Source organism: Octopus sinensis, linkage group LG19 (genome assembly GCF_006345805.1).
Source record: "Octopus sinensis linkage group LG19, ASM634580v1, whole genome shotgun sequence".
Lineage (NCBI taxonomy): Eukaryota > Metazoa > Mollusca > Cephalopoda > Octopoda > Octopodidae > Octopus > Octopus sinensis.
Window position 1 is genome coordinate 29816666 of NC_043015.1, and position 26960 is coordinate 29843625.

The 26960-nt window shown below is 36.8% G+C and overlaps 2 protein-coding genes across 6 annotated transcripts in view; one reads left to right on the forward strand and one right to left on the reverse strand.

The window, feature by feature from the left end:
- Positions 1-820: 820 nt before the first annotated feature.
- Positions 821-11697, reverse strand: LOC115222275 (WD repeat-containing protein 53). 3 transcript variants are annotated; one of them, XM_029792443.2, is made up of 3 exons: positions 11544-11697; positions 5413-5794; positions 821-2503 (listed from the first exon to the last, which is right to left on the reverse strand). In XM_029792443.2, the coding sequence occupies exons 2-3, from the start codon at positions 5413-5415 to the stop codon at positions 1385-1387; spliced, it is 1122 nt and encodes a 373-aa protein (XP_029648303.1). In that variant the 5' UTR covers positions 5416-5794; positions 11544-11697; the 3' UTR covers positions 821-1384. The 3 variants fall into 3 exon arrangements, with proteins under 3 accessions (XP_029648303.1, XP_036367198.1, XP_029648304.1); XM_036511305.1 differs by having other exon boundaries at positions 5413-5819; positions 11544-11674; XM_029792444.2 differs by lacking the exon at positions 11544-11697 and adding an exon at positions 11355-11517.
- Positions 11114-26960, forward strand: part of LOC115222010 (AMME syndrome candidate gene 1 protein homolog) — a 95639-nt gene continuing 79792 nt past the window's right edge. The window contains exons 1-2 of one of the 3 annotated variants that reach the window (XM_029792122.2): positions 11114-11129; positions 19760-20079. In XM_029792122.2, the coding sequence (XP_029647982.1) occupies positions 19823-20079 (257 nt within the window). In that variant the 5' untranslated portion in view covers positions 11114-11129; positions 19760-19822. Of the gene's footprint in view, positions 11130-19230; positions 19718-19747; positions 20080-26960 lie in introns of those variants that run through there. The other 2 variants (XM_036511306.1, XM_036511307.1) reach the window with 2 other exon arrangements.

Sequence of the window (26960 nt, forward strand, 5' to 3'; positions counted from 1 at the left end):
TTAGTCTGTAGACACCCTTGTTAGTTTGTAGACTTTCTTGTTAGACTGTCTCAATAACTTGCAGATTCCTTCCTTGTCTTGCAAGCTCAGTGCCAGAGACATCATATATCTGGCGCAATGGTTCTGTGTGATGCATCTAACCATTCAACTAATCACCTACAGGATTTGTGTAAGAGGGATTAGGGTTGACCTGGGGTATGAGGTGGATGGCATAAGGTGGTATAAGGAAGTATAAGGCAGCGAGCTGGCAGACACGTTAGCGCGCCGGGCGAAATGCGTAGCCGTATTTCGCCTGCCATTACGTTCTGAGTTCAAATTCCGCCAAGGTCGACTTTGCCTTTCATCATTTCGGGGTCGATTAAATAAGTACCTATTTCGTTATTACCCACAAGGGGCTAAACATAGAGCGGACAAACAAGGACAGACATAGGTATTAAGTCGATTATATCGACCCCAGTGCGTAACTGGTACTTATTTAATCGACCCCGAAAGGATATGAAAGGCAAAGTCGACCTCAGCGGAATTTGAACTCACAACATTGCGACAGGTGAAATACCGCTAAGCATTTCGCCCGGCGTGCTAACGTTTCTGCCAGCTCGATTAAATAAGTACCAGTTACGCACTGGGGTCGACGTAATCGACTCAGTCCGTTTGTCTGTCCTTGTTTGTCCTCTCTGTGTTTAGCCCCTTGTGGGTAGTAAAGAAATAGGTATGAGGTGGATGGTTTGAGAGTTGGACGTGGGGAAACTACACAACAAAAACAAACAGCAATATAATATAACATTGCAAAACAGTAAAAAAAAAATAACAAAAGAAAACATTAACTTTTTGGCTTTTTTTTTTATATTAAAATATTTTTCCTTCTTTTTGACATAATCATCACAAACATTGCTATCATAGTCTCTGCCTCTTCATTATCACCATGACCATCATCATCATCATCATCAACTGCCTCTCTTTTGGTATTCACCAGTGTTCAAGATTCAGCCTGCCTCTACCTGGCTCACGCACGGCTGAAACCGGTTGTATTTTACAGTAATGTCAAAACAGTTTTATGCAGTTTTAATTGCTTGATTGTGTCTGCATTGGAAACATCAAAAGGGTCCAAGAACTCCTTCGACCCCCACCTGCTCTTGGTAGCAGAACTCATGTCCAATGCCAAGTGTCGACTCTTTCAATGTTGTTGTTTGATTTTTTTCCAAGATGGTTCTACCAATCAGTGCTGATACCTGTAAGTTTTTTGGGGTTTTTTTTATAGAACAGGTGGTGTTTGGCAATATTTTATAGTTAATTAGTGGTTGGCAGGTGGTGTGTTTTATATTATATTAGCATGGTAGTTTGTATTTGGTATATTTTATAAATACATTTAGGATTAGGGAAAATTTTATAGTCCATCTATTGTAATCCTTGATAGCTTTGTTGATTCATCAGCAACTAAAATGTAATACTGGTTGCTAATGGCAACGGGCTTTAACCAGTTGACCTTGTTAGAAAGTAGAGTTGTGAACACTTTGCAGTCGGCTGTGTTGTTGTTGTGGCTATCATCAACATCATCGTCATCATCATCATCCCCATTGACACTGACACCCTCATGTGCAGTGTTGCCATGGGCCGATCCCTGCCCATTTGTCATATGTCCATTGAGCTGCTGAGGCTGGACCACCCCGGCTCCATTTGCTCCCTCACCAGAACCCCCCAGTTTTTCCAGGTCCCAAACAATAATCTGCTTATCATTGCCACCGGACACCATAAATCGGTTGCTAAGGAAATCCACTTGACTCACGCCTTGGTTGTGACCCCTCAGAGAAAAACGGTCCCGAAGATGTTTGCGGTTGCTATCAAACACTTTAACAATACCATTCTCTAGAGCACAGGCCAAGAAAAAACCATTGGGTGAGAAGTTGATATGATGAATAAGAGGCGGATTTAAGATTTGGGCCTCATCAATGTTTTCTCCTAGCAACTCTTGCATGTTAATTTCATTCATCACCTTTGGTTTAGCAAAATACCAGTGTATCAACTTACAGTCCAGTCCGGCAGTCATCACTTCCCACTGGTGGTTCGGTCGGAATACAACAGTAGAACATATATTAGAGTGCTTATAACGCAAAGTTTTTATCACTTTCCTCTCCTGGAGCGAGAAGATCTTTGTTTCGCCGGAATCATCGCACGAGGCAAGCAAGGTTTCTTTATCATTGATGTTCAGCTGATTAATTTCTTCAATGTTGTAATGGTGTGTTTCGACAGGTGTCAGAAATGTCCGCTTGTCAAACTGACAGATCTTCTTATTAAAAGCAGCAAACAAGAGCGAGCTATCTTTAGTGAACCGCAGCGATGTACAGTCGTCATCACTGTCATCAGGAACATATTGGTGCAGTAGCTGCTGTGTAGCAGAGTCCCATAAATTCACCGCTCCATTCTCTCCTCCAGCAGCAATCAGATTCTCAGCATGGTCTACACACAGCAGTGATCCACTGTTGCTACTCTGGTATGTTACAGTTGCCTACAATAACAAAAAGATAAAGTCAATCAAATTTATAAAAATAATTACTGTAAATCCTCGAGTATAATTCGCATTTATTCCCTAAAATTTAACAGTCAAAATCCCTATATACGAGATTAAAAATGAAAAATATTTTTTTCCCAAATTTTTCCCAAAATTTAATGGTCAAAATCCCTAATGCGTACGATATACGAGGTTAAAAATGAAAAATATTTTCTAAGCAATGTCCGAGTCTCTATTTTCTGCCCGGCAATGTTTATTCAGACGCATTTTGTGATGACGGGCACGAAAATACTTTAAGTTAAGCCTGAAAACAATGAAGTCATAAAAGAATCATCCATAATTTGCAGTAAGCAACATTTATTAAACGTTATTACTGTTATTTCTTTATTTTCTGCAAACAAAATGCCCAAAAAAGCTACACGTTTGCATTATGTTATATATACAATAATAATAAAGGACGTTACCGTATACAGTTTTACAAACCAAGGACGTTATATAGACCTCCTTGACTCAAGTTAGAGAAGGGGTGTGTATTATACACAAGGTTTAGGTTTTTCAGAGGTACAGCCCGTATTATACTCAAGGGTGGACTATACTCGAGGATTTACGGTACATTTTCTGCTTTTTCTCTTCTTTTTATTGCATATTTTTCTATCTATCTTTCTATTTATTTATTTATATCAATGGTTCTCACCCATTTTTTTACCTATGGACCCCTTTGATTACTATTTTACTCAGGTGGATCCCCATAGCCATTTCATATTTAAAAACTAGTTTAATAGATACATCATTCAAAATTCCTATTATTTTTTTGTTTTGTTTATATTTTCGTTTTGTTTTTCACCCATTCACTTGTGGCTGGAAACATGTTAAACCAGGTAAAACATCAGAGAAAGAAATCTGTTTCTTACAATAAATACACCTAAAGCAATTTTTTTTTCATGGACCCTTGACATACTACTTTGTGTCCCCCAATTTACTATATACCATGATTGTTATTCCAATGTACATGAAACATATGGCTAAGAATGAAAAGGAATCAAGGATCTTGGGACATAACAAAAAAGGCTTTATATAAAATCATGATGGAAAGTTTAATTTCAGTAGGGACACTTAGAATGAACTGTTTTGATTAATAAAACCAAAGTGCAGTCTCAGATAGATTAGTACTGAAAGGGCTAACTTGAAAGGCATGAAGTTAATAAAAGGGTAATGAAATTGTGCACCCTTCATACCTTTCTCAAAATCATTAGCAATGCATATTTAAAACCATAAATTAAAAGAGAGTTTTGTGGCAGAATCTGACCTAACAACTGCAACACTAACTTCAGAAAATCGACCAATTACTAGACCCCCAACCACTCAAGCAAACAGAGTCACCACATCGCCTACCACTCAAGTGAATACAGTCACCTGATTATTGACCACTCAAATGAAATTACAAACCAGGCAGTCTTCATCATCATCATCATCATCATCATTTAACGTCCGCTTTCCATGCTAGCATGGGTTGGATGGTTCGACTGGGGTCAGGGAAGCCAGGAGGCTGCACCAAGCTCCAGTCTGATCTGGCAGTGTTTCTACAGCTGGATGCCCTTCCTAACGCCCACTCACATCATTTTATGTCCATGTTCCATGTTGGCATAGGTTGGATGGTTTGATCCAATGGGCTTAAGGATTGCATTTGTGCTCCAGTATCTGCTTTGGCATGGCTTCTACAGCTGGATGCCTTGTCCTAATGCCGATCACTTTACAGTGTGTAGTTGTATAGCGGATGCTTTTTTCATACCACCAGCACTTGTGAGGTGACCAAGCAGCTTGCAAGACTATGAACCCCAAGAGGATGGGAAAGGGGGAACAGAGAGCAGGGTAAAATGTGAGAGAAATGAGGACCAGAGCAGAACAGTGTTCTTGCTCTGAATGAGCTGAATGACAAAGCAAAGAAAATAAATTATTCGTTAGAATTTTGCTTAACCTTTGGTAAAGGAAACTTCATTAATTTTTGAGGACAACTGCATAAAGAAGTGCCGAGCTGTAATTGTGGTAGGAACGTGTGGAAGGGATGGACCCAGAAAGATGTGAGACAAAGTGGTCAGAAAGGATCTTCAGACGCTGGGCCTCATTGAGGAAATGACAAGAGACCAGGAGTTGTGGTGATTTGCTGTGCTTGAGAGGACGCGTCAAGTCAAGTCAAATCTTCCACACATACAAGCTTGTCTTTTACAGGTGCCTCTGCCACATAAAATGCAGTCATACTGATGCTGCGTAAATGCACCCAACAGGCTCTGTAAAGTGGTTGGCATTAGGAAGGGCATCGAGCTATAGAAACCAAGCCACAACAGAGAATTGGAGCCCGGACAGCTCCCCGGCTGGTCAGCTCCATGTCAAACTGTCTAACCCTGTTAGCATGGAAAACAGACATTAAACAACGAAGATGATGATGACGATCATCATCATCATCATCGTTTAACGTCCGCTTTCCATGCTAGCATGGGTTGGATGGTTCAACTGGGGTCGGGAAGCCAGAAGGCTGCGCCAGGCCCAGTCTGATCTGGCAATGTTTCTACAGCTGGATGCCCTTCCTAACGCCAACCACTCCGAGAGTGTAGTGGGTGCTTTTTACGTGCCACCGGCACAGGTGCCAGACGAGGCTGGCGAACGGCCACGCTCGGATGGTGCTTCAGCCAACCAACCAAAGTAAACTTAACAAAGGAGACACCTACACTGACCTACGTTATTGGTGCTTGGGTATGATGGTTGATATCATTTGTGGAAACGGTTCACAGGGGGAAAAAAATGTCATTTACTTGGAGAATGAAAGATAAAAATGGAAAAAAAAAACAACTCTGAAAATCACTTACCTCCCCACCCCAAATACAATAATGACAAAAGTATGATAAACTTACCATTATCAAAATGGTGAAGATATGTGAACTTTCCACAAATTCGTTAATAGCAACAGGTACCGTAGAAATATCTACTTTCAAGTGTTCTAGTAATTGGTTGTCATTCGAGTTATTCTAATATCTGTTCACTTCTGATCTGATATCCTTACACAACTGCTTCAGTAATAAGTTCACAGATGTACTTATATCTATTCACTGGTGTTCTGGGAATATGTTAAAAACAGGTGTTGTTCTGCGATCAAAGGGTTTCCACAGATTTTTGTTCAGTCGTTCTGTCTGTTCAGAGATGTTCTACCAATAATTAGTGTCTGTTTACATCTGTCCTAGTAAACACATTCATAGGTGTTTGCTAGTGTTAACAGGTGGGCGAGTGAGAAAGAGCCTGTAAAATACAATAATATAAAGATCTGAAAATAGAGACAACCAAAACGAGGAGATTATAAAAACAGAAACAATCCCTATAATTATAAATGTGTGGGGTACAATTAAAGAAAAAAATCCAGGTAAATATATATACAAAACCCTATATATATATATATATATATATATATATATATATAACTGGCTTCCGTACCCATGGCACGTAAAAGGGCACCACTCGAGTATGATCGTTACCAACGTCGCCTCACTGGCACGTGTAAATAGATTCGAGCAAGGTCATTGCCAGTACTGCCTGATTGGCCCCCGTGCCAGTGGCACGTAAAAAGCACCCACTACACTCTCGGAGTGGTTCGCGTTATGAAGGGCATCCAGCTGTAGAAACTCTGCCAGATCAAGATTGGAGCCTGGTGCAGCCATCTGGTTCGCCAGCCCTCAGTCAAAATCTTCCAACCCATGCTAGCATGGAAAGCGGACATTAAACGACGATGATGATGATGATATATATATACACACAACATACAGAGAACTTGTGCTATTAGGCATTGCATACAAATAGACACAATATAGCATGTGTGTATGTGTGTGTGTGTGTGTGCATATGGGTGCAAATATTGATATTCCATAAAGTCACTTGTCACCAGTTGAGTGATATAAGAAGATATATTTGCATGCTTTATTTATATTTATTCAGCACTTTCAATGACCTTTGGGATAAAAAGAAAAAAATACATCCACTTTTCCATGCTTCCATGGGTCAGTATTCAACCCCAGTATTCAACTGATATCTATTTTATCGACCCTGAAAGTATGAAAAGTAAAGTCGACCTTGGCAGGATTTGAACTCGGAATGTAAAGACAGACAAAATGCCACTCAGCATTTTGACCAGCGTGTTAATAAGTCAGCCAGCAGGCCTACTACTACTACTACTACCATCACCACCACAACTACAACTACTACTACTAATAATAATAATAATAATAATGATAATAATAATGATAATAATAATAATGATAATAATAATAATAATGATGATATAATAATAATAATAATAATAATAATAATAATAATAATGATGATGATAATGATAATAATAATAATGATAATAATGATGATAATAATAATAATAATAATGATGATAATAATAATAATAATAATAATAATAATAATAATAATGACAATGATAATAATAATAATATAATAATAATAATAATGATAATAATAATAATAATAATAATAATCTAATGATATTTTATTACATTTTTGACTAAAATACTTCAGCTTCCATTAGAGTGAATAAAGTTCAAGGCAGCCTTGTATAATTTCAGTTAATGCCACCATCAACTGCTAACAAGAAGAAAAGTGAACAAAAAAATTAAAAAAATTTTTTTTTTTAATTCTTTGAAATTAAGCTTGGTTTTCAATCTCTTTTCTTTATGACTTTTCCACACATTCATTTTTTAATTAACAAAGAACAAGGCGTTCTTTACGAGTTTGGAAGTGTTGGTTCTATGTCTAATTACCATGGCAGCTGGTTAGTGTGGTATTGTGAGAGAGAATTATAGTGAAGAGCTTTATTTGTAACCAGTAATTGCACAGTGCTGCCGCCAACTGTTGAAAACAATCATGAATGGTAGACTCGGTAGAGCAACCAACGAAATGCACAACAGGTATTTTATCTTATTTTATCTTTTACTTATTCCAATCATTGGACTATGTCAATGCTTGGTCACTGCCTTGAAGTGTTTAATTGAACACTGGCAACAATCACGCTCGTATATGTACATATATATATATATATATATATATATATATATATATAATATCATATCATGTATCATATGAAGAAAGGCTGAAGATGCTTGACCTTTATTCTCTCGAAAAACAACGACACCGTAGTGATCTCATTCTCGCTCACAACATCATAAGCAGAAAGTGTAACCTCTCAAAAGAGCTGTTCTTCACTCCTGCTCCGGAGCGTGGGCTGCGGGGTCACTCCGAAAAGCTCTATCTATGACGATTTCATCTCAATCAAAGGAGAGGGGTTTTCTCCGTCCAGGTTGCGGATCCATGGAATAAGCTGCCGGACAAGATAGTGAAGATGCCGACGACCGCACGGTTCAAAGTCTCTCTTGACCAGAAATGGCTTGAAGTCTTTGTATGACCACCCTCCCTGTACATAACTCCATGTCCCCCTACATGGCCTTGTTTTTGCTTTTTGAGCCAATAAAAATTGAATTGAATTGAATTGAATATCATCATCACCATTTAACGTCTGTTGTCCAGGCTGGCATGGGGTGGATAGTTTGACCAGAGCTGGAAAGCTGGAGAGCTGCACCAACTCCAGTCTGATTTGGCATGGTTTCTATGACTGGATGCCCTTCTTAATACTAACCACTCTACAGAGGGTGCTGGGTGCTTTTATGTGGCACTGCATAGACATTCTTACCTGGCACTGCATGGGTGCTTATACATGGCGCCACACAGGCACTTTTACAAGACATGAAACAGGCACTTTTTTGTGACACTGCAGAGTGCTTTTATGTGACACTGCACAGGCACTTTTTTGTACCACTGCAGAGTGTTTTTCATGTGGAACCAGCCCAGGACTCTAGCAGGTCAATCCTCATCACCAAGGAGACTGGTCTTAACACTTCTGCTGCAGAGTACGGATCTTCTTAAGTACAGCTTAAGTGAAACTAAAGCAGCTAACTCTGCATTTGATGTTAATTAGAAATGTTGCTTTTATGTATATACTTGTATTAAAATCATTTTCTCTTACGAAATCCTTTTTAAGTACAGCTTATTATTTACTGCACATATTAAAGATTGCTTACATCATTGCAGCCTTTCTATCTAATCTAATCTGTGAAGTCAAAACTACAATAAGGTAAGCAATGCAACTACAAGCATCAGGTGGTATAGAGTTGGAGACTATGAACTATTTGGTTCACTGAAAGCAGTTGATAAGTTTTGTTATGCTGGTGACACAAATCATTATCATCATCATCATCATCATCATCATCGTTTAACGTCCGCTTTCCATGCTAGCACGGGTTGGACGGTTCGACCAGGGTCTGGGAAGCCAGGAGGGTGCGCCAGGCTCCAGTCTGATCTGGCAGTGTTTCTACAGCTGGATGCCCTTCCTAACGCCAACCGTGAGTGTAGTGGGTGCTTTTTACATGCCACCGGCACAGGTGCCAGGGGAGTCTGGCAGCGGCCACGATCGGTTGGTGCTTTTTACGCGCCACCGGCACAGAAGCCAGTCGAAACAGAAAATTACGATAACACTGGCCACCCACCTCACAGTCATAACAAATCATCTACCACCCTTATGATATCAATGTAAGATGGGAAATAGTTGTAACCAAGCCATAACCATCACTTGGCTGCTATTTTTAGCACATCAAGTGACTACATAGAGGCTCCTTCATTGGCTTATATTGTGTAGTGTAGTGTTATAGTGTGATATTATGTAATGATGTGTTGTATACAGTTGTCTAGTACAGCATTACTCTCTTTTACTTGTTTCAGTCTTTTGACTGTGGCCATGCTGGAGCACCGCCTTTAGTCGAGCAAATCGACCCCGGGACTTATTCTTTGTAAGCCCAGTACTTATTCTATCGGTCTCTTTCAGTTTCCGTCTACCAAATCCACTCACAAGGCTTTGGTCGGCCCGAGATTATAGTAGAAGACACTTGCCCAAGGTGCCACGCAGTGGGACTGAACCCGGAACCATGTGGTTGGTAAGCAAGCTACTTACCACACAGCCACTCCTGCGCCTCTACCTAAATGATTTTCCTTTCTTCATAACTTTCTGAAAAATGCACATTTTTGCAATGAAATTTTGCAGAAATACGTTTTCAAGGTTGTAGATTATGATTAAGCTGACAAAATTTAAAGAAACGAAAATCGTATGAGAAGTTTCAAATCATTCTCCTCTCCCCGCTCCCGCACACACACACTCCTTCAATTTGTAATCATTACTTTCTGTAACGTTAGCATTTTCTTTTTTCTTTCTATTTCATATGATTGAAATATCAACATTATGTAATCTACACTCTCTAAAACGTTTTTTGCAAAAATGCCATTTGATGCATTTTTAAAGGATCTTTTTGGTTTGAACGGCAGTTTTTTCTAGCGGTGTCATATGAAATTGTCACCCATAATTATGACCCTAGTATCGACTATTGCATTTCAATCTGTTTTAGGGTTAGGGTTAGGGGTAGGGGGAAGGGTATCTTTTTTTCTTCACAAATGTAAATAAACCCAACCTGTTTCTTAAACGAGGGACATATTCATACAGCACAGAATGTTTTCAGCTCAATAGACGTCATTGATTGGTTGAAATTGAAGAAAAAATAACAAATATCTTACAAATTATAGAATTTTCTCAATAAAGCCAAGAGAAAAAGATGTTTTATAAACACATTCTACCAGTATACGAAGTTTAAAAGTGTTTAGTTACGTGGAAATTATTTTTAAAAACTACCGTTCAAACCGAAAAGATCCCTCAATGCTTATTTAAAAGAAATAGCACTCTACATTTCAAATTGTAATGCATAGATTTTTTTTTTTTCTTTTTTTGTTATTTAAACTTTTTAGTCAAGAGGAAAGATAGCACTCGTGATAGTTATAGGACCCCCGAGACTAGTATGAGGGAGGGAAAGAAGGAAGAAAGAACGAAATTATCCCCAAATCAAGGGCCTGGCCCGAATGCTTGCAACAGAGTGGAGTTCGAAAAGGGCAAAAGCTCGCTCGATCTCGATTTTCAGTACGAATAGGGACTGCGAAAGCGTGGTCCATCGATGTTAAATCGAATGACGTGTGCATGAATGAATGGATGGATGGATGGACGGATGGCTAGCTAGAAAAGCAGAGAGACAGAAAGGTACTTGTTTATGTATATTCCTCTACAGAGTTATGGTACGTGTTATGGTGTTAGGGAAGATAAATATGTGCTTCGGAAAGAACTGGATAAATATGAAAGATATACATTTCATATGCGTATGTACATTGCATCAGTGTGTAAGCAAAACCATGTGGTTTAATTACGGGGTCCATTTACCCAGTGAGGCTGTGTGTAAATTCAAACGTCCGTATGCGAACATTTTATCCATATAAGTCCTCACCGACTTCTTAGCAAATGTCGCCTTCAACAGGGCACGAAAATGAAAGTAAATATATGAAAAATTCGTTACGCAAATTGCCGAAGATTTCGACCATCAACGAAACATCGCCATAGATTAAATATTAAGGATAGATGGACGAATATAGGGATGTAGACAGACAAGTTCAAAGCACGATGGAACTGATGATAGGTTTGTGTAGTCAAAAGGTACACAGTGAAATTAGTGGTTTTCCTTTTTCTCATCACAGAGTACCGACTTATCCAAACTCACGAATTTCACTGATAGGCAGATAGATAGATGGACGAATAGACATAAACAGACAAATAAATATATGCTTCGAAAGACAGAGAGAGTGGGGAAGAGAGTACAGTTAAATTAACATGAAATCGGACAAATAATTGCAATACATAGAATATTTCAGTGGACAGTACCTTAAAAATTATAAACGGAATTATTCTGTTTATCAGTAATTGGGAATGAGAGCGCACTGTCAATCAGAAACGGTTCCTTAATTGGCTTCGATTCATAATTAGCTAATTACGACAATACTGCACTCTGCTCCACTGCCACAGAGAAAATATGGCAAAAAAAAGAAATGATTTTAGAAAAATGATACACACGTGCTTTTTGTTAATAAGGCGTGAAATTTAGAAGACAGAATACTCCTGCTTCGTCGTCGCCATCTCTACGTGACTTAATACGCAGATTTTGATGACGAAGAAAGCAAATTAGAAAGAAGAGAAATTAGATGTGAGAGAAAGAGAGAAGGGAATAGAGAGAAAAGTGGAGATAAAGATAAGAGAGAGTAAAGAAGAAAAAAAAAGGTGTAGGTGTTTTAGTGTTACGTTATAACCATCACGCCCACCATGGGCTTTATTTTAGTGGTTGATTTAGTTAACAATAGTTATTATATAAGAGTGAAAGTACTCGAAATAACGTGACGGAGTGAGGCGATTGCGACAAACAGGGGAGACAATTCTGGGCATGTTTCTCTCTTCACCGCATTGGTATTTCTTATTGGATCTCTTTTACTCTTTTACTTGTTTCAGTCATTTTGACCGCGGCCATGCTGGAGCACCGCCTTTTTTGTCGAGCAAATCGACCCCGGGACTAATTCTTTGTAAGCCCAGTACTTATTCTATCGGTTCTCTTTCGCCGAACCGCTAAGTAACGGGGACGTAAACACACCAGCATCGGATGTCAAGCAATGCTAGGAGGACAAACACAGACACACAAACACACACACACATACATATATATATATATATATATACATATATACGACAGGCTTCTTTCAGTTTCCGTCTACCAAATCCACTCACAATGCATTGGTCGGCCCGGGGCTATAGTAGAAGACACTTGCCCAAGATGCCACGCAGTGGGACTAAACCCGGAACCATGTGGTTGGTTAGCAAGCTACTTACCACACAGCCACTCCTGCGCCTAATATTCTGTATTAAAAAATGATTTTTTTCACCCATAGAGCTAACATCTCTCAGTAATTAATCTTCGTGATTACTTTCTCTAAATATGCCAGTTTTCCACACCAATTCGAGTTGCATTACGGTAATTCAAATTAGTAATTCCTGTATTACTACTTCCGGAAGGACAATGAAAGCCACATAGCTGAGGAGGTCAAATAAAACCGAAACACGTGGAGTTGTCTTCTGTCTGTATGGAAATGAATAAGACAATAACAGTCATTGCACTAATGTCCTCTGCTCCTCAGTTCATTAGTATTTCTATTTATCGTGAAGTATGTTTGCCTCCTATTCCACTGCTGGTTTTCATTAAGTTTTCAGAGTAATGAACTTCAGTTTGTCGTGTGTGCTTACGTCAGTAGTTAACACATTCAATTATTCAGTTGTGTGTGTGTGTGTGTATGTATATATATATATATATATTATATATATATATATATATAATATATATATATGTGTGTGGTGTTGTGTGTGTGTGTGTTGTGTGTGTGTGTGTGTGTGTGTGTATACATATATATATATATATATATATATATATATAGTTAATCCAAACAAGAAAACAAAAACCAAAAAACAACAACGCAAGGACGTGGAACAAAAAAGTATTATTGGACGCTCAGGAAAGAAGGGACGAAGGAGGGTTTGACGTTTCGAGCGGAGCTCTTCGTCAGAAACATAGGAGAAGGAAAGATCCCGAGAAGGGAAGACAAGGAATATATATATATATATATATATATATATAGTTAGAGACAGGAGTTCTCTACATAGAATGCACTTCAAATTGCTCAAGATTTGAACTTGAGCCGGCAGGTGAGTAAATGTAATAACAAGCATGTCAGGTAAGTCAATTTACACAGGGAACGACCGGGGAATCCCATATATATATATATATATATATATCATTATCATCATTTAACGTCCGTTTTCCATGCTGGCATGAGTTGGACAGCTTGACAGGAGCTGGTAAACCAGAGAGCTACTCCAGGCTCCATTGTGTACTTCAGCGTGGTTTCTACGGCTGGATGCCCTCCCTAACACCAAGTACTTTACCGAGAGTCTCCACAGTTTGTTACCTGCATTATTTCTTTCTCCAACAGGAATCTCGCCTTTGTTGGGAATCTCTTGACATTTGGTAGTTTGTCTTCGTCTGTTGATGGTTTGTGATTGCTTAATTATTTATCAGAGATTTGATGATTAATATAGAACTAGGAGTTATCGTATGGCTGAATGTATGATATTGTCGTCATAGAATTATGGGTGACTACAAACGGGATATCTATATTTGTATTTTTGTTTTCAACCGCATTGTGAGTATTTCTCCGTAAAGCAGAAATCAAAATTTCTTTTTCTTTGGTTATGGCATGATTTATTAGCTTTCGGGGGGTAATTCTGCTTTTTTGAAGGAATAATATATTTAGTTCTATCAATCACTTTTCTCGTCTATTTGTGTATATAACTATCGAGCATGTATGTCTTGCCATATCGAATGGTATGTACCTTTTTTGTGTGGGAAGGATCGCAAAATCCAAAACCCAGAATATTGATATGTGTCCGCGTCCCCGTAGTAGAGATCGGTTGTAAATTTCTTATTTTCTTTCATTTTTTAAATATTCACAAACAGGAGTTCCTTTTCATTCATTTCTATAATGAATTGGATCGATTCATGAATGCTGCTTATTGATTTAAAGAATCTCGCAAGGTCCTCCTTACATTTGTTTCCACAGTATTTTAGGCGACATCAGTCTAATTGTTACCCAATGATATTTCAGCTGCGATCATTCGTTCGTACAATTTCGAATAGAGTTTTCCATTACTTCCCACCGAAACACGGGTCGAGAGAGGTACTTCAACGTACAGACTAACGGGTTGGAAAGAATCACTTCGTCTACAATGCACTTTTTCTAGCGGTGTCATATGAAATTGTCACCCATAATTATGACCCTAGTATCGATCTATTGCATTTCAATCTGTTTTAGGGTTAGAGGTGGGGAGAAGGGTATCTTTTTTTCTTCAGAAATGTAAATAAACCCAATCTGTTTCTTAAACGAGGGACATTTTCATACAGCACAGAATGTTTTCCGCTCAATAGACGTCATTGATTGGTTGAAATTGCAGAAATTGAAGAAAAAAGATAACAAATATCTTAGAAACCATAGAATTTTCTCAATAAAGCCAAGAGAAAAAGATGTTTTATAAACACATTCTACCAGTATACGAAGTTTAAAAGTGTTTAGTTACGTGGAAATTATTTTTAAAAACTGCCGTTCAAACCGAAAAGATCCGGATATAGCCGTTTGAAAAACAAAAATCGCTGAAATAAGTACAAGACAGAGTACTGCAGACGTCGATAAAATCGTTTTAAATAATCTGAGGACGTTACTCCAGCACGGTTGCCATCTAATTAATAAACCCAGAAAAAATTAAATTAAAATAAATGAAGAGATAATTAATGAAGGATTTCACCAAGGTGTTCAGCATGAAGTAAATATTAGATATGGTAAAGATTCTTTAAAGACAGAAAAGGGAAGCAAGCCCAACTACATCGGCCCAGTTACTATGAATGTTACAAGTGACCTTAACGCCACTTTAGGCAAGATGTTGAGCATATCAAGCAATATAGCATTTGTTTATGTGTGAGTGTGTGTTTAATGAAGAAGTTGGCAGAGAAAGAATGAGTGAGAGAGAGAGAGAGAGTGAGTGAGAGAGAGAATGAAGAATTTTTACTTGGGGAAGCGAAAGCACAGCACAGATACAACATGCTCAAATCCCTCATCAGTTGTCGACCGAATGTCACTACAGTTTCCACACCTTCACCCTCCTCCTACACACACATACGCTCGTTATGTACGTACGTACGTATGCGCGTACGTACGTACATAGTACTACATATGTACGTACGTACATAGTACTACATATGTACGTACGTACATACGTACGCATGAATGTATACGAGACAAAGAGAAAGATAGAGCGTGAGTGAGAGAGAGAGAGAGAGAAACAGACAGACTAAGAAAGGTAAATAAACACTGCAAAAGACAGAAGCTTGCGGACAGGAAAAAAAAGCCGAAGAGGGAATGGAGAAGGTAAAAGAAAATGAAGTTATATAAAGAGTAAGAAAAATAGAAGAGAAGAAGAGAAGAAAGAAAAAGTAAAGAGAAAGAAAGAAGTAAGGAGAAAACTGGAAGAAGATGACGTGTAGAGAAAAGAAGTTGAGAAAGAGAGAGAGAGAGAGTAGTTAGTGATAGAAAGGGAGCGCGTGAGAGGGAAAGGAAGAACGAGTAAGAGGAAGAAAAAGGGAATGAGCAGGTGAAAATCCAATTAGGATGATCGTAGTGGGAGAAAATTTAGAGAAACATAAATTACGAGAGAGAGAGAGGAAGGATAGATAAAGAGTGAGTGAGAATGAGAGAGAAAGAGTAGGCAGAGAAAAGAGATACGAAGAGAGGAAGGGAGAGAAAAAAGAAATTGGCAGCGGGTGATTAGAGGATACAGGTGTAGTTGGTAGAGTGAAAGAAAGAGTGAATGTTGTGTGTGTGTGTGTGTGTGTGTTGTGGTCAAGGAAACACAAATAAAGGTGTGACGAAGTAAACAGAGGGAGAAAGAAAAGAGCAAGAGTGACGAGTAGAGAGAGAGGGAGAGAGAGAGAGAGCTAAAATAGTGGAGAGGAAGATGAGTGGGAATAAGCAAGGAGAGAGGGAGGTACTCAACGGTCCAGAGAAAAAAAATTGGATAGAAAGGGTACTGAGGCAAAAGATTAGATAAAGGAAAGGTGAGAGTAGTTAAATGAGGCGAGTAGAGAGAAAAGGTAAAAGATATTCCATTGAAGAGAGAGAGAGAGAGTGAGAGAGTGAGGGAGGAATGGGAAAAAGAAAGAGTAAAAGAAAGACGACAGAGATGAGGTTCGAATAGTGAGAGAGTGAGTTAGAGGACAAATGAAAGATACGGAGAAAGCGAAGGATCGAAAACCTGGAATGGCAGAAGAGATGCTAGAGGTCGAGTGAAGAAGAAGAAGAAGAAGAGAAGAAGAGAAGAAGAAGAAGAAGAAGAATTGGAAGAAGAAGAAGAAGAAGAAGAAGAAGAAGAAGAATGGGGAGAAGAAGAAGAAGAAAGAGGAGAAGAAGAAGAAGAAAGAGAAGAAGAAGAAGAAAAGGAGAAGAAGAAGAAGAAAGAGGAGAAGAAGAAGAAGAAGAAAGAGGAGAAGAAGAAGAGAGCGAGAGAGAGATAGAAGAGGGGGAGCTAGCAGGTGAGGAGGATGAGTAGTTACAGGATAGGAAAGCAGTCGAGAGTGAGAGAAGAGAGAGAGAGAGAGAGAGAGAGAAGGGGAAGAGAGAGTAGTTAATGAAGAAAACGGAAAAAGAGAGTGGGAAAGGTGGAGAACCGGGAAGTTAGAGACGGAAATCTTGGAGCTGTGGAGTGAGGAAAGTGGAGAGAATGGAGAAGCAGAGAGAAGTGAGAGTTGACAGAGCAACAGCCAAAGAGTGTGAGCAATAAACAGAGCTAGAGGAATGGAGTGTAAGGGGGAATGAGGAGGGAATGAGGGAGAGGTAGAGAAAAGCAGAGTTGGAGAAAATGAGCGAGAGAGAGAGAGAGAGAGAGAGAGGGAAAAGGTGAGAAATAGAAATGTAATGAGAGAGGTGAGTGCTGAAGAGGGATAGAGTGAGAGAGGATGAGCGAGAGATAGAAAGTGAAAAGTAGAAAGATACAGAGAGAGGAGAGCAACGTAGAGAGAGAGAGAGCAGATGAATGAACGATAGAGGAAGAAGGTGAAAAACAGAAACAGAGAGAGGGGAGTAACGAGGAGATACAGAGTCAGGAAGGATGAGAGACAGAGAGAGAGAGAGAGAAAGAGAAAGACGGTGAAAAGTAGAAAGACTCAAAGAAAGGAGAGCACCGAAGAATGACAGACTAAGAGAGGATGAGGGGGAGATAGAGAAAGATAGTGAGAATTAGAAAGATACTGAAAGAGAAGAGAGTTGAAGAAGGACAGAGTCAGAGTGGGTGAGTGGAGACACGGAAGAAAGAAAGGAAGGACGGGAAAAAGTGGGGGCAAAAAAATAGAAGAACGAGGAAAGCTGTCACCCGCCACCTTTGGTAGACCAAATATTTTGTTGGTGGGAGAGTTTTGGTTGAAGGTATCAGATGGGATTTACTGGTTTCTGCTGTATACATAACACGCATATTTATACATACAGTCCTACAGCAGACAGACGTATGTATGTATATATATTACATACAGTTGAACTATTATAGCTAAACGCTTACTGGGAAGCCAGAATCCCATCTCGTCATACGGCCTTAACAGCTTGAGGTCGGGTTAGCCAGAGAACTGGAAGAAGGGCAAACCACTGGACAAACAGGATGTGACAAGCGAAGCCAGAGAAAGAAGGAAGGACGAGAGAACGAAAATGCAAAATAGATGATAACATCTGGAGAAATGCCACCATTGATATCATCATAATAATTGGTGTGGTTACTATTAATAATAATAATAATATTGGATCTTTTTTAAGTAACATCGCATCTAATGTTGGAATCATTGGTGGTAGAAGATCTCGGAAGCAAATTTACCATTCCTGACAGTCTCCCAGACTCCCATCCTGACCATCACCACTCACTCACTCTCTCTTTCTCCCATCTCGCGTCTGTCATTCTATTTCCTTAACAGACCCCGTAAATTAAGAGAGTAGAGAGTAAGGATTACAAATGAGCCAAACAAGTGTTGGATTGCTGCTGCATTACTGTAAAGATGTTTCCTAGTTCCACTGATTTACCATTGCAAGAATCGTCCGTGACGCCGTTGGTGGTGGTAGCGACGGCGGCGGCTGCGGAGAAAGAGTCGGTGGTGTTGTTGATGGTATTGTACAAGACATGAAAGGTAGACGAAGACGGAGAAGGGGATCATGACATTGATGACGACCAAGTTGATGATGATGATGGTTGAAGGAACTACTGCCAGATACCAAGTGTGCGAAGAGTTTATTTGACGACGACCAGTGGTAGTAAGTAGAGAAGTCAGTCGGTCGACATTAACCGTTACCTGATGGATGTGGTAACCGCTGACTTATTAATAATGTTAATATTAATATAACAGAAAAGCCATGTCAGGTGTAAACATGGTCTTCTTACAACAGTTGTGTCATTGGACTTAAAACATACACACATTACACATACACGCACACACACCATACACTGATAGTCAAATACTGACACATAGACACACACAAATCATCTTCACCAGATTTATGTGTAGTGGTGGAATATATTACGGTCAGACCATTTAAACTTTTTGTTCTTAGACTTGTTTATTGTTGGTGTTTTGTTGAAGCTGCTGCTGCTGCTACTGTATTATTGTTGCTGTTGTAGTTGTTTACAATGTGAAGTAGGTGGCTGTAAATTAATTCACTTAAATAGCCTTTTCTGTCCTGAAGACGTTGCTTGTTTTTTTAAAAGAAAGACCTTCACGTACTTCAGAGACATAAATACATTTTAAGAAAAAAAAAAGAAAAGAAAAAAGATCAGCACATACAAATAAATAAACAATCATCCACCCCTGCCAAGTCAGCTTGCAAAAGGATTTACACAACACGCAACATCACACCACAAGAATCAAAGAGAAAGTAATCGGATGAATAGCTGCTTTTTTTCTTTCTTTTTTTCCCCCTCTACAAAAAAAAAAAACAAAAAAACAACAACAACAAAAAACCAACAAACAAAACACAAAAACAAATACAGCAGCAGCTTCTTATCTATCTATCTCTCTCTTATTTATCCTATCGACACGGATGATGATAATAATAAGAATGATACTGATAATGATACGTTAAAGAAAAAATTGTAAAGCTTTTGGTTATTTTCTTTTTTTTTTTTAAAGAAAAAAAAACCCCTACAAAGTGATATTTCAATATCACTGATATTTAATCTAATCGAGATATTTAAAAAAAAAAATTTATTTTTTCTCAATGTTTTAAAAAGAAAAGAAAGACTTTTTCCCCCTTCTCTCTCGTTCTAAAAGATTGTTGGTTTTATTGAAGTTTACTACACACCACTGTCCTCTGCTACTATTTGACTTTTGACTATATATATACACACACACACACACACATATATATATATATATACCTATATATATATATCTATATATATGAACTAATTTGTCTGTTCTTGGACAAAGACAAAAAGAAAAAGGAAAAGGTGTGTGTAGTGGTGGATTTCAGGCAAGTAGTGAACGTGTGATTGTAAATTAATACCTGTGGGGTAAATAACAGTGAATTTGTTAAAAAAATTTGTTTTGTTTATTTTTGTGTGGTGTCAAAGAAGAAGAAGAGAGAAGAATAGAGAAGCAGAGAAACAGAGAGGAGAAGAGAAGAGAGGAAGAAAGTCTCTGGCAGCAGAAAAACGGATAAACGGCAACTAACGGCATGGCGAGACTCAGCGAGACTTGGCGTGACTCCACCGGAGTCAAGATGGCGGCCAGCTGTTGCGGGGTGAAGAAACAAAAGCTGAATAACTCTATGCCGGCTATTTGCTGCAACGGATCGGCCGTTCATCCGAATCATTACAAAAATGGATACACAGTAGCCAGTGCAGATATGTGCTATTTTTGTTTTGATGTGCTGCACAGCCATTTATACAATTATGATCCGCCCAAAAGCCCGTCTTTCACCAACGACCCTTAGTAAGTATGAAAACCCCTTCGAGACATAATTTTTTTTTTTTTTTTTTTAAGGGAGAGGTGGGCACTCGGAAGGAATTAAGGAATTTCTTTCTTTCTCCCCCTATTTTTTTCAGATTTAAAAAAAAAATTCTTTCTCTTTTTAATATTTATATTTATATGCCTCTATATATGTAATCTTACTTTCGAAACAGAAAAAATCCCCCCAAAAATAAACAAGGTTTTTTTTTTTAAAAAAATTCCTTTTTACCAAACATATTTTAATATCCAATAATTTCTCGCTCAAACTTGAGTTATCGTATTTATTTTTATTTAATATTGTTGCTATTAAGCTTTATTCTTTGTTGGAAAGTCGACTTCGACTTTCGTCCCTTCGGGGCGAGGGGGGCAATAAAAATAAGTAATGTTCAAAGTGCTGGAGGTGGTTTATTTATCTGTTATTATTATACTCCATCTCCTCAAAATATTGCTTCAAAATATGCTTCTAATTGCATCAAAAAACCCTATTAGTTATTATTACTACCAGTTCGAATCTCACTGAAAGTCGATTCACCCCCTGTTTTTATTTATCATTCCCCCTTGCTGTCTATACGAAAAATTATATTTGAAGTACCATTAAGAATCTAAGGGAGCTATTTAATTGAATCTATATGGCCTTGTGCCCAAATTTCGACATCATTATTATTATTATTATTATAACCGCTTCTAAATGGGAGCATTTGCACAAAACTTTAAGCTTTGCTCCTTTCAACTTCTGAAGTTGAAATTACTTGCTGTGCTGCAGGAATTCCGCCGAGGTCGACTTTGCCTTTCATCCTTTCGGGGTCGATAAATTAAGTACCAGTTACGAACTGGGGGGGTCGATGTAATCGACTTAATACCTATGTCTGTCCTTGTTTGTTCCCTCTGTATTTTTTAGCCCCTTGTGGGTAATAAAGAAATAGGGAATGAATGGACCCTTTCGCTCCTCATTCCGCACAAGTTTTAATTAAACTAGTAAATACACCACTATCGATTCAATTAATTAATTATTTACAACCTCTTTCTCTCTCTCTCTCTTCTATATCCGGTCATCCAGCTGTGGAGAGAAAAATTAATCTTGAGACTTAAATGAAAAAAAACTTTAAAAATCAATTAAAAATAATAATAATAATAATAGGAAAATGCCCACATTATTGTGATTGCTGTTTCGGATCATGTTTAAAGAAAAAGTTAGCCAAGTTTAATATAAATCTATACATATACCTATATATGTACATATATACATATATATGTACATATAATTGTATATATATATATATATGTGTGTGTGTGTATATGTATATATATGTGTGTATGTATGTATATTTGTATATATATACATACATACACACACACATATATATACATATACACACACACACACACACATGTGTGTGTATATGTATATATATATGTGTGTGTGTATGTATGTATATATATACAAATATACATATACATACATATATGTACATATATATATATATGTGTGTGTATATGTATCTGTAAATAATATTTAAAGATCCTATACGCTTTCTTCAACAGTATGTGAGTGTATATAATAACACAGTATGGTTCTTTGTCCAACAAGTCAAAAACAAGTTGTTTATTGTTTCTTACGTCCCTTTGTATTCATTGTAAGTTCAAATACCGCCCGGAACGACCACGACCACTTCTCTCGCTTTTTTCCCCATTATTTTGTTAAAGGTCGATAAAATAAAAAAGGTGGCCCTTCTGTGAAATAGCAGGGAGAGGGGGCCGGAGCGCAACATGGTTGGGGGTCGGTTCAGTTGGCTTCCATTATTTTTTTTTTTTTTCCTGAAATTTGTGGGTTGGGGCTTCTATTAGAAATAGCATTACTATTTCTCTGATGTGTATTATCTATATATATATATCTTATGTGTGTGGATATAGGGCAAGTGTGTATATATATATATATCTTAGACGAATATATATATATATATATCCTAGGCGAGTGTGTGTGTGTATATATATATATCCTAGACGAGTGTGTGTATATATATATATATATAAAATATTATTTGAGACAAAAACCACTATTTGCAAAACAAACAAGGAAAGACTTAATCAATACATAAAATTTATAAATTTATGTATTGATTAAGTCTTTCCTTGTTTGTTTTGCAAAATAGTGGTTGTCTCAAATAATATTTTATAATATTTTACTATAAATTGGATTTAATCCTAAATCTGATTTTTTTTCCCTGTAAATTTGGATATATTCCCTAATATTTATTATATATATATATATATATATATATATATATATATATATATATATATATATATATATATATATATATCCTAGGCGAGTGTGTGTGGTATATATATATATATATATATATATATATCCTAGGCGAGTGTGTGTGTGTGTATATATTATATATATATATCCTAGGCGAGTGTGTGGTGTTTATATTCCTAGGCGAGTGTGTATATATATATATATATATAATCCTAGGCGAGTGTGTGTGTGTATATATATATATCCTAGGCGAGTGTATATATATATATCTTAGACGAGTGTGTGTATATGTATATATATATATCTTAGACGAGTGTGTATATATATATAATATATATTATATCCAAAGCTAGTGTATATATATGACCTAGGCGAGTGTGTGTATGTGTATATATATATATATATATATATCTTAGGCGAGTGTCTTTATACATATTTTAGGCACGTATATATATATAATGGCGAATGTGTGTGTATATATACATATTTTGGACGAGTGTGTGTGTATATATATATATCTTTAGTATGTGTATATATATATCTTGGGTGAGTTTGTATTTATCTTTTTTGTGCTAGTGTTTGTTTGTGTGTGTATTGTGTGTCTACACACACACATAAATACATAAATAGGGGAAAAAACTAGGCTAATTTTTCTGGAAGTCAAATAAATAAGCCTTCCATTAAATACCCCGATCTCTTTTTTTTTTTCTTTTCTTTTAACGCAACGAAACCTTGGGTTCCATTAGTCCTAGATACATACATTCAATATACATACATATATGCAAGCCAAGAAAAGTAACTAAAGTGGGCCGATGGCATCGTGAATTCAGATAATTAAGTTAAAGGATGTTGTCGAAGGAAATGCTTTTCGCGAGAGATTCTTGATTAATTGGAGAAAAATAAAGCTTATATTGCCCTGAATAAAATACGAGGTGGCCCTGGCTGGAATGCCTTCGATTATAGATCATTGTATTGTATATATGCAAGTGTGTCTATAGATATAAGTATATTTATATTTTTATTTCTGTGTCTATATAGGTGTGTATGTGTCTGTGGGTATATATTTATATATATTGTATATATGGCGGTGCTCCAGCATGGCCACAGCTCATAAGCTGAAACTAGAATCAATCAATCATATATATATATATATATATATATATATATTATATATTGTATATATGCAAGTGTGTCTATAGATATAAGTATATTTATATTTTTATTTGTGTGTATGTGTCTGTGGGTATATATATATATATATGCATGCATGTCTGTACATATGTCTTTGTGTATGTATATATATATATATATATATATATATATATATGTGCGTGTGTGTGTATGTGATAATTGAGTGTATGTATGTATGTGTGTATGTATGTGATCATCGAGATTTCTATCGGTTAAACACCCAGCTATCCAGCTATCTACCTACCTATCTACAATTTCCTATCATTCTCTCTGTCTGTTCCAACGTCTGAAGATTTTAATTTATTTTCGCTTTATTCAGAGTTAATTTAAATAATTATCGATGTTTGATGCTGTTTCTATCTGCTTTTATTATTTTTTCCCAACTTTTTCCTATCTTTTTTCCATTGTCCCACTTCTGATAGAACGTCTGTTGGACTGTGTTCTATAAATATTTATACCTTGCTCTTCTAGTGAGTGTGTGTGTATTAAGATTCTGTTGCAATCCTACATGTATGTATATTACGCTATAAGCTCCCCTTCTTGTGGTTGTCGGGTACACGCGCGCACACACACACACAAAGTGGACAGAGAAAGCAGCTTCTCAGTTAAAATTCCAAATCGGGGTATTTATACGGGTGTGTGTGTGTGTGTTTTAAGTTGTATATGTATGTCTGTTTATACCCGAATATGAATGTTTGCGGTCATGTGTAAACACACATATGTGTATGATTGTATTTATGTATATATTTGTAGGTCTATGTATATTTTTACGTGTATATATAGTTGTATTTGTGTGTGTATTTATACATTCATGTATGTATGTGTATATATAATCATCTTTTAACGTCGTCCTTCCACGCTGGCACGGTTTGGAGAGTTTGACAGGGACTGGCCAAGCAGGAGCCTGCATTATATATTGATATATGTATATCTACGTGGGTGTATATATATATATATATATATATATATATATATGTATAAATATATTCATGTATATATGTTTATATATTAGATATATATTGATGTATATATGGATGTCTATATGTATATATATTTTTTTTTTGTGTATATGTACATATATGTTGATGTATATGTGTATATATGCAACTGTATGTATATGTATACATGTGTGTGTGTATATACATGTGTGTGTGTGTATATACATGTGTGTGTGTGTGTATACATGTGTGTGTGTGTGTATACATGTGTGTGTGTGTGTATACATGTGTGTGTGTGTGTATACATGTGTGTGTGTGTATACATGTGTGTGTGTATACATGTGTGTGTGTGTGTATACATGTGTGTGTGTGTATACATGTGTGTGTATATACATGTGTGTGTGTATATACATGTGTGTGTGTATATACGTGTGTGTGTATATACGTGTGTGTGTATATACGTCTGTGTGTGTGTATATATACGTGTGTGTGTGTGTATATATACGTGTGTGTGTGTATATATACGTGTGTGTGTGTCTATATGCGTGTGTGTGTGTATATACGTTTGTGTGTATATACGTGTGTGTATGTATATATACGTGTGTGTGTGTATATATACGTGTGTGTGTGTGTATATACGTGTGTGTGTGTGTATATACGTGTGTGTGTGTGTATATACGTGTGTGTGTGTGTATATACGTGTGTGTGTGTGTATATACGTGTGTGTGTATATACGTGTGTATATATGTATATATACGTGTGTATATATGTATATATGCGTGTGTGTATATATGCATGTGTATATACACACGTATATACACACACACACACGTATATATACACACACATGTATATATACATGTGTATATATGCGTGTGTCTGTGTGTGTATATATGTGTATGTATATATATGTGAATGTATATATGTGTATGTGTATATATGTGTATGTGTATATATGTGAATGTATATATGTGTATGTGTATGTATATATATGTGAATGTATATATGTGTATGTGTATATATGTGTATGTATATATATGTGTATGTATATATATGTGTATGTATATATATGTGTATGTATATATATGTGTATGTATATATATGTGTATGTATATATATGTGAATGTATATGTGTATGTGTATATATGTGTATGTGTATATATGTGTATGTATATATATGTGTATGTATATATGTGAATGTATATATGTGTATGTATATATGTGTATGTATATATGTGTATGTATAATATGTGAATGTATATATATATATGTATGTGTATATATGTGTGTGTATATATATATATATATATATGTATGTGTATATATATGTATGTTTGTATGTATATATGTGTATATATGTTTGTATGTATATGTGTATATATATATGTATATATATATGTGTATATATATGTGTGTGTGTATATATATATATGTCTATGTATATTTGTATTTATATGTATGTGTATATATATGTGTATTTTTGTACATATGTATATGTGTATATATGTGCGTGTATATGTGTATATATATATATATGTATATGTGTATATATATGCGTGTATATGTGTATATATATATATATGTATATGTGTATATATATGCGTGTATATGTATATATATGTGTCTGTATATGCGTATATATATGTATATATATGCGTGTGTGTATATATGTGTGTATATGCGTGTGTATATATGTGTGTATATGCGTGTGTATATATATATATGTGTGTATATGCGTGTGTATATATATATATGTGTGTATATGCGTGTATACATGTTATATATATATATATATCAGAGCGGAGGCTAAGAACTACAGACCTATCTCCTTGACCTCACACATCAGCAAGGTCATGGAACGAATAGTCAGAAGGAAACTAATCGCCTTCCTTGAAGAAAATGTCTTGCTGCCCGACACCCAACATGGTTTCCAACCAGGAAGAGGCTGCCTAACTCAGCTCTTACAACACTATGACTGGGTGCTGAAACGACTGCTCAACCACTCAACTGTGGAAGTGATATATCTCGACTTTGTAAAGGCCTTTGATAAAGCCGATCATGGAATGATATGTCACAAATTGCGTGATCTTGGCATAGTTGGAAAATTGGGAGAATGGCTTCATGACTTTCTGAAGGATAGAAGTCAGGTGGTAGTAGCCAATGGGGCCACCTCCAATGACATGCAAATAGTGAGCGGTGTTCTGCAAGGCACTGTTTTGGGATCACTGCTGTTCATAATGGCCCTCTCAGACATGCTCTCAGCCACTCAGAGAGCCACGATCACAAGTTATGCAGATGATACAAAAGTTTCACAGGTGAACCCTGAAGACACTATGCACCTGCAATGTGAGCTGGACAAAATATACAAGTGGGCTGAAAAGAATAGCATGCAGTTCAATGCTAAAAAGTTTCAAGCTTTGTGCTATCAGCATGCAAAACTAAATGCAATACCCAATAAATACACTGAACCT